This window comes from Dioscorea cayenensis, chromosome 12, assembly GCF_009730915.1.
Source record: "Dioscorea cayenensis subsp. rotundata cultivar TDr96_F1 chromosome 12, TDr96_F1_v2_PseudoChromosome.rev07_lg8_w22 25.fasta, whole genome shotgun sequence".
NCBI lineage: Eukaryota > Viridiplantae > Streptophyta > Magnoliopsida > Dioscoreales > Dioscoreaceae > Dioscorea > Dioscorea cayenensis.
The window spans coordinates 18,024,638-18,032,729 of NC_052482.1; the positions used below are offsets into that span (position 1 = coordinate 18,024,638).

Consider the following 8,092-nt stretch of genomic DNA (forward strand, 5'->3'; position numbering starts at 1 on the left):
GAGATTTGTTTGGTATTTTTGGTGTTTTAGTGATGCTTTCGATGGATTTGCGTTTTGGAGTCTGATATCACTCTGTTGCCGTTTCATTTGAGGGTTTCGGTGATTTTTGGTCGGCTATCGTAAGACCCCTTCTGTGAACTCAGGCTCGTTCTAATTTTCTTTTTTCTGAAAAATTTCATGCATTTTTTTTGTCTATATACTAGCAAAATAGGCCTGGCTTTAGGCATTTTGCTGGAAAAATGACTAGACTTATAAGAACGTGAAGTATTTTCTTGTGTGATTTTTTTTTTTAATAATATACACATCATCAGTGCTATCTGTTGTTTTCCATTATTTCCATCTGAAGTAATTATGAATGCATACTTTAGTTTCTATAAATGTAAAATAGGTAATGCATTAGGTATCCAAGGAAAAATCCATATAATTATGAAACAAGAAGTATGTTGTCATTTTTAGCATGTGCATTGTCAATGTTCTTCTAATTTCTTTGTTTTTTAATGTTATTATGGTCTGTGCTTATGAGCTAATATTTTTTTGTTGTTGTTTTTGTTTGTTTTGGAAATTCTTGTTTAGTTTTCTTGATGGACGGGCAAGATGGGTCTGATTCAGAGGCATTGCCTCCTCCACCTCCCATTCCACCTAATGTGACCCCTGCAAAAGCTGATGGTGAGCGGGCTGGGCATGCTTCACCACCAAGGAAGTCTGCAAAGCCTAAGAGAGTGCCTATGGCGAGGCCAGCAGGCCAGGCGAGGAAAGGACAGTCCATATCTCTTCTTACAAACCACTTCAGAGTCTCTGTGAGGAATGTGGAAGATTACTTCTACCACTACAGTGTATGTAGCTCTAAATTTTGATGCTCATTATTGTCTCTGTGGTCATCTGTGTGGTCACTGGATTGTGATGTTTTTTGAATCAGGTGTCTCTGAAATATGAGGATGATCGCCCTGTTGATGGGAAGGGCATTGGTAGGAGAGTTATTGACAAGCTGCATCAGACCTATGATACTGAGCTGGGGAACAAAGATTTTGCTTATGATGGGGAGAAGAGTCTCTTTACCATTGGGTCTCTGCCTCATGTGAACAATGAATTTACGGTTGTTTTGGAAGACATGTCTTCCAACAAGTATGTCTCGTTCTTTGCATTCTCCATGTTGCAATGCTAATGCTGGCTGTTCTTGTTTTCTATGTGGGCAAGTTTTTTCCTCGTCTTTTCATTGTTTGGTACTGTACAGGAGTGCTGCCAATGGTAGCCCAGGTGGCAATGATAGTCCCAGGGGAAAATGACAGGAAGCGTGTTAGGCGACCATATCATACTAAGACCTTTAAAGTTGAGCTGAGTTTTGCAGCTAAAATTCCGATGCAGTCTATTGCCCTAGCTTTGAAAGGTCAGGAAAGTGAAAATTCCCAGGAAGCTTTCAGGGTGCTTGACATAGTTCTGCGACAGCATGCTGCCAAACAGTATGTTGATAATGCTTACTTTTGCAAGTCATTTATCTGTTACCTCAGTCAGAGGGGTTGGCTTATCACGTGAACTTTAATTAATTAATTTGTTTATTTTTGCAGGGGTTGCCTTCTTGTGCGGCAGTCCTATTTTCAAAATAATCCGTCAAATTTTACTGATTTGGGAGGTGGAGTGTTGGGATGCAGAGGCTTCCATTCCAGCTTTCGAACCACACAAGGAGGTCTCTCATTGAATATTGGTATGCAGTGCTTACAAAAACTGTAGTTGGCCATTTTGGCTGGTGTCCGTGTTCATTGGGGTGTATGTTAACTTTGTTTTTCATATAGCAATTGCCTTAACTTCTGTTTGCAGATGTCTCAACCACCATGATAGTTAGACCTGGCCCCGTTATAGACTTTCTCATAGCTAATCAGAATGTTAGAGATCCTTATCAAATTGATTGGTCAAAAGTAAGTTGAAATCGAGTTTAAAAGCTGGTATTTGTTCTGATCTCCGCATTTTACCTAATGGTTATTTTCATGCATTGACAGGCAAAACGTATGCTAAAGAATTTAAGGATAAAAGCTGCTCCGTCAAACACAGAATACAAGATTGTTGGTTTGAGTGAACTGCCCTGCAATCAGCAATTGTGAGCCATTTGTGTTTGGCTTTCTTTTTATGTGATGGGGTGGTATAATTCTTTTTTGTCAGGCTATTACAGAGTCTTCCTGCTGACCAATTATTTTGGTCAATCGTTCTTACCTAAATCTAATTTCCTTGTCTTAAAAATGTAGAGTTGATCTTTTGCAGTGACTCCACCCATCATTAAATTGGTTTAGCTTGTCTATGTACAATTCTTTTATCCTCAATTGCTTGATATGTTGTTCTTAGGTCATGGGAACTAACTCAATTTTTTTTGCAGGTTCACCCTTAAACAGAGAAGTGGGAGGAATGGGAACAGTGACTGTGATGTCCAGTCTACTGAAATTACAGTTTTTGATTATTTTGTGAAGATTCGTGGTGTTGAGCTGAGATATTCTGCTGATTTGCCATGCATCAATGTTGGGAAACCAAAGCGGCCTACCTTTATTCCCATAGAGGTAGGTTGGTTTGTTTATTAGTAGCCTTCCTGTGCTAGTTTTGTTTTCCGTAATTTCTGCATTCATGATTTTGCTGCTTTGTTTCAGCTCTGCAGTTTGGTGTCATTGCAAAGGTACACCAAGGCATTGTCTACACTTCAGAGATCTTCTCTTGTGGAAAAATCTCGACAGAAACCTCAAGAAAGAATGAGTGTTCTCACTGAGGTCAGTTCGTATTTGTTCTTTGTTTAGCTGATCTGTTATATTTTGGCTGAGTGCACATCTTTTTACATGCCATCTCTATTACAGGCCTTGAAATACAATAACTATGATGCTGATCCCATGTTGCGTGCTTGTGGAGTTTCAATAGCCACACAATTTACACAAATTGATGGACGTGTCTTATCAGCTCCTAGGGTTTGTTCCTCTTCTTATTTTGCACTCTTTGCTGCTGCATTGTTGTCTTTTATGGTTCTGGGTGTTTTCCCTTTAAATGTAGAAAGAATTATTTTGGGATGACTTGCTGTTTCTTGATTTTTATTTGTGGCAGTTGAAGGTTGGTAACGGTGAAGATTTTTTCCCAAGAAACGGACGATGGAACTTCAATAACAAGGTATTTGATATATTAGTTTTCTATCAAGCTCTGGGTTGATTATTTTCTCAGCATGCCAGTGCCAACTAGTTTTTGCTGTTGTATGATGGCAGAAACTAATTGAGCCATCAACTGTTGATCGCTGGGCTGTTGTAAACTTTTCTGCTCGTTGTGATGTACGAGGTCTGATAAGAGATCTGATCAAGTGCGGGAACATGAAGGGAATCGTAAGTTGATGTTATGCTTGTATAATCTGAACTATTCAAGAATTGCTTATGTACTTGAGATGTTCATATGGAGGTTTGTTACTCATGGTTTCAGACTATAGAGCAGCCATTTGATGTATTTGATGAGAACCCTTCTATGAGGCGTGGTCCACCCATTGCTAGAGTAGAAGATATGTTTGAGCAGGTTAAGTCCAAGCTTCCAGGTGCTCCCAGATTTCTCCTTTGTCTCCTCGCAGAGAGAAAGAATTCTGACATTTACGGTTTGATTTCCTTCTACCATTCTTCTGCTACACTCTACATATAATCTTGGAAGTATGGCTATTATCTTAACAACTTCTTTTCAGGACCTTGGAAGCGAAAATGTCTTGCTGACTTTGGCATTGTTACTCAGTGCATGGCCCCAACAAGAGTCAATGACCAATACATAACAAATGTGCTTTTGAAAATTAATGCCAAGGTGTTCTTGCCTAAAATTATTCAGTATATTTTTGCTTGACACTTCTGTTTTTTAATGCGATCCCCCCCCCTCCTCCTTTATTTGGTCTGCAGCTTGGTGGCATGAATTCATTTTTGCAAGTTGAACAGTCACCTTCGATGCCTCTGATTTCCAAGGTTCCAACGATTATACTGGGGATGGATGTATCTCATGGCTCTCCTGGCCAATCAGATGTTCCATCAATTGCTGCGGTAATTTTATAAATGGTTCTATATTTTACATCTTTAGAAGCTCTTCCTAGATATTTTATTATATGTGGATGTGGATTTCTTCTGAAGTCTTGTTTGTGATTTTTTCCACTTGGTGTTTTATTCTTGTTCTTTAGGTTGTGAGTTCCCGGGCATGGCCCTTAATTTCTCGGTACAGGGCATCAGTTCGAACACAATCTCCAAAGGTTGAGATGATTGACTCTTTGTTCAAGCCAATATCAGATACTGAGGATTCAGGAATTATGCGGTGTGTTTTAAGTTGGATATTTTTTTTACTAGATCGTCCATTATTTCATAATAAGAATAATAATCAACATTTTTTGTGGAAGATAGCTAATGAAATGAATCTAATGAGGATTCTGTAATTCTTTAATTGTATCTTCTCTCTGTTTGCAAAGGTGTGTGGATCCATTAATTCTGTGTCCTTTTTATCATTCAGGGAACTGCTGATTGATTTCTATACAAGTTCAGGGAAGAGGAAACCTGATCAGATTATTATTTTCCGGTAATACTGAGCTAAGTGTTCATGTAGATTCATATTCCTTTTTCTGTAAACTGGGGTATGATATGTACCTTGATTAGGATTTGGCATATGGTAATTTTTTGTTTTGATTTTCTTATTAAACTGTGCTGAACAGTGAGCAATTACTGTCTAAACAAAAATGAGCAACTAAATTGCATTTATGTACCGAGCTGATCTCTTCCTTTCCATCTTTTTTCTAGGGATGGAGTCAGTGAGTCACAGTTCAATCAGGTCCTAAACATTGAGTTGGATCAAATCATTGAGGTTCTTTTCTTCCCTGTTGATTTTTCTAGAAAATTATGGTTGTAGCCATAAATGGTTAAGGGCTATCTAATGTTGCAAGAGAATTGAGTGTGTAAGTTGTCATTTGTTCCAGGCATGCAAATTCCTTGATGAGAAGTGGTGTCCTAAGTTCACTGTCATTGTGGCCCAAAAGAATCACCACACTAAGTTTTTCCAGCCTAATTCTCCTGATAATGTTCCACCTGGTGAGCTTTCTGCTGTTTTGTTATTCTTTACCTTTTTTTTTGTTTCTTAGTTCTGTACATCCTTTCATGTATTTGCTGTGTGCTGGGTTCTTTTAGGAATCTCCTCTAAAATTCATCCTTGTTTGATTTGCAGGCACTGTTATCGACAGTAAAGTTTGTCATCCTAGAAACTATGATTTTTACATGTGCTCACATGCTGGGATGATTGTATGTTTCCTTAATCTTTGCTCTGGTTTTCTTATGTTCAGTTTATTTTATTGCCTTTTGTTCATCACTTTCCCTCTCTGGTTATCATGAAGTCTTGAAGTTGATAACTTAACTTTGGTTTGATTTATATTAAGCTTCATCTTATCTTTAATGCTGTAGTACTTACAAATTGCCTCATTTCCTGATACCTTAACAGGGAACAACTAGACCCACACATTATCATGTTCTGCTGGATGAGATTGGATTTTCCACTGATGACTTGCAGGAGCTTGTGCATTCACTGTCTTATGTGTAAGTTATATGTTTTCAATCACCTGATGGATTTCCTTGAGTTTATTATTCATTGGTTAGCTATTTATACTTGAATTGAACTTCTTTTCTGTTTTCGATTTCAGTTACCAGCGGAGCACAACTGCTATTTCTGTTGGTATGGAGTTTCTATCTGTGAATATTTTATGCTTAATTTCCATCAATGTTTTATGTCCACCAACATGAGAATCATATCTTTGGGTAGTATTCAGGAAAATTCTGTTAGGTTATTTATTCTGTTCACTATTCAGAAATGAATTTGACCTGTTTCAACTTTATTGTCAGTCTCCATCTCGCACCATTGGTTTATGGTATTGGGTTTCATTTGTTAAGAATTTTAAGTCGTTGCTTAGTTCATGTTCTATAAAAAATTATTGTTCCCAAGCACAGTGTTTTTTTTTTTCCCTTAGTTTTGGTCTCAAATCTTATTTTCTACCCTTCAGGCATCTATATATAGAGAATGGTAACCTCATTTAAATTATTTATATCAAAAACAAAGTTGCATTGGTAATCTTATTTTGTTGAATGGCAGATGAATTACCAAATAGCATGCTAGCACGGTATCATAATTACCTCACCATAACACTTCTTCTTTAGTCCTGTATTTTTAATTGGTGCCTACACTTCGGAGGTTTCTATTATCACTTTAGTAAAATAGAAATCTGCCAGTGAGGTTCGCTTTTGGGCCTATGCAATCGCCTTTCTGGAAGCTACTTACTAGCTCTGTCTTTGTTTGTAATGTGAATAATCCTATCAATTGCATCAGCAAGCTTGTTTCATTGTGTTCATTGCATGACTTTTGCCTGATGTGTTTGCTTTCGGTCTCTGCAGTTGCCCCTGTTTGCTATGCCCATCTTGCAGCAACTCAGATGGGTCAGTTTATGAAGTTCGATGAAATGTCAGAGACGTCTTCAAGCCATGGTGGTGCCTCAGCTGCAGGTAATGTCGTGGTTCCGGAACTGCCCCGGCTGCATGAGAAAGTCAGCAGTTCCATGTTTTTCTGCTGAGTCCTGGTTATAGTCTGATGTCTTATTTTTGTGGCAACTGGTATGATGCTTGTCAAACCAAACACATCATAGCTGTAAATATTCGTTTCAGTTAGTGGTTGTTGTCTTTGTTTTGGACTGGTTGATCAGAATGCTCTAGGCTTCAGTAGCGGTTCTAACATACTCTTCGAGACATTTGCTTGTGCATTTGTTAGAGATGATAGTACTACTGCTTTTTTAGAATTCTTGGGTTGAGTTTGGCATGCAGCTTTTTATTACTTTGAAACATATCATGGTAACAGGTTTTGCAAAGCAAGATATTTCCAAGGCGTTGATCGAGTGGCTTTTTGTAAATAAGCAGCTTTACTAACCGTTTGGTGCTCAGCTAAGTGAAAATATTATTAGTTGATAATGGTTGTGTAAGATAATAGTAGATGAATGGCGGATGCAAGTTATTGATATGCTAGTGATCCATTAATGTTCTTGTTTCCAACTAGTTAGGTTGGTGAGTAGGGTTTTCTTTCCACTTTTCTCATTAATGTTTTTGTTAAGTATTTTGACCATTGAGGATTGGATTTTGGGGGTGTGTATGGCCTACTTTAATTAATTTATTGATGAAGAGATGTTTCTAGGCATCATCATTGTGCCTTTGGATGCATATACGGAGCAATGGCAGATGATTTTATTTAATTTCCCATTTCCGGAGCTTTTTTAGTAGATCTTCCAACTAATTGCTGTCCTGTGAGACTGACTATTCACTTCTTTGGTTCTTGAGTGTAAAGGAAATAGGAGGGGTAAGAGAGGTATGGTGGTCCAGTCTAATGTTGGTCCTGTTATCTGGTTATTGAAAGAAGCTGGTTAGGAGTTTGAGGGGTTCACCGGGGTCAGTGTAACAATTGTGATCTGAGTTTTTTCTATTTATTTGTATATATATAAATAATTTTATTTTTGGAAAATGTTGCGACTTGTTAACCTGTGCAAAAAGTAATGATTCACAATTTCAGTTTGGTTTTTATATATATAAATATACATTTATTGGTCAAAGTTGACCAGCACCATCAAAAGGGATAGACAAGGATTAAGGAGGGAGCTATTTTTGTTAATGGGGGTTTTTATCCAATTCTCTAAAATTGGTTATGTAAGTTACCGATTATAATTTTATTATGATATATTTTTATGTCATAGTGATTTGTGGGTGCTGGTGCCGGTGATTTGTGGAGTATATTATTGTCTGTTATATATGTATATATATATATATATATATTTGGAATTATTTTAAAAAAAATTAAATATTTGTTTGGGTACAAAGAGGTTAATGTAATGTAATTAATAAAAGCAGCACGTGGATTATTTTAAAAAATTAATTTATGAATAAATTGGTTGTGTAATTTAAATTCTTAAAATTGGTATTGTAAAAAAATAATTATCATTAGAATTTAAAATTAAAATTTAAGTATTAAATTATGATAAGTATAAATTGATATCGAATTAGTCTCAGATTTTGCGTTTTCTCTGAATTTTTAGTCCCCAAATACT

General features: G+C 36.9%; 2 protein-coding genes across 2 annotated transcripts in view; both read left to right on the forward strand.

Moving 5' to 3' along the window:
* Nucleotides 1-581: 581 nt before the first annotated feature.
* Nucleotides 582-6,803, forward strand: LOC120273572 (protein argonaute 4B-like). The gene is given in 23 exon segments (XM_039280216.1): nt 582-833; nt 917-1,122; nt 1,232-1,268; nt 1,270-1,457; nt 1,563-1,699; nt 1,813-1,910; nt 1,992-2,089; nt 2,363-2,540; nt 2,628-2,744; nt 2,829-2,936; nt 3,070-3,132; nt 3,225-3,338; nt 3,433-3,598; nt 3,683-3,795; nt 3,888-4,025; nt 4,160-4,290; nt 4,483-4,548; nt 4,767-4,830; nt 4,943-5,054; nt 5,188-5,261; nt 5,458-5,552; nt 5,657-5,688; nt 6,402-6,803. Coding segments are annotated over 23 exon segments (2,763 nt in total). The 3' UTR covers nt 6,578-6,803.
* A 45-nt stretch (nt 6,804-6,848) lies between these two features.
* Nucleotides 6,849-8,092, forward strand: part of LOC120273243 (pentatricopeptide repeat-containing protein At3g03580) — a 7,452-nt gene continuing 6,208 nt past the window's right edge. The window contains exon 1 of the mRNA XM_039279873.1: nt 6,849-6,905. Coding sequence (XP_039135807.1) covers nt 6,849-6,905 — 57 coding nt within the window. The remainder of the gene's footprint in view (nt 6,906-8,092) is intronic.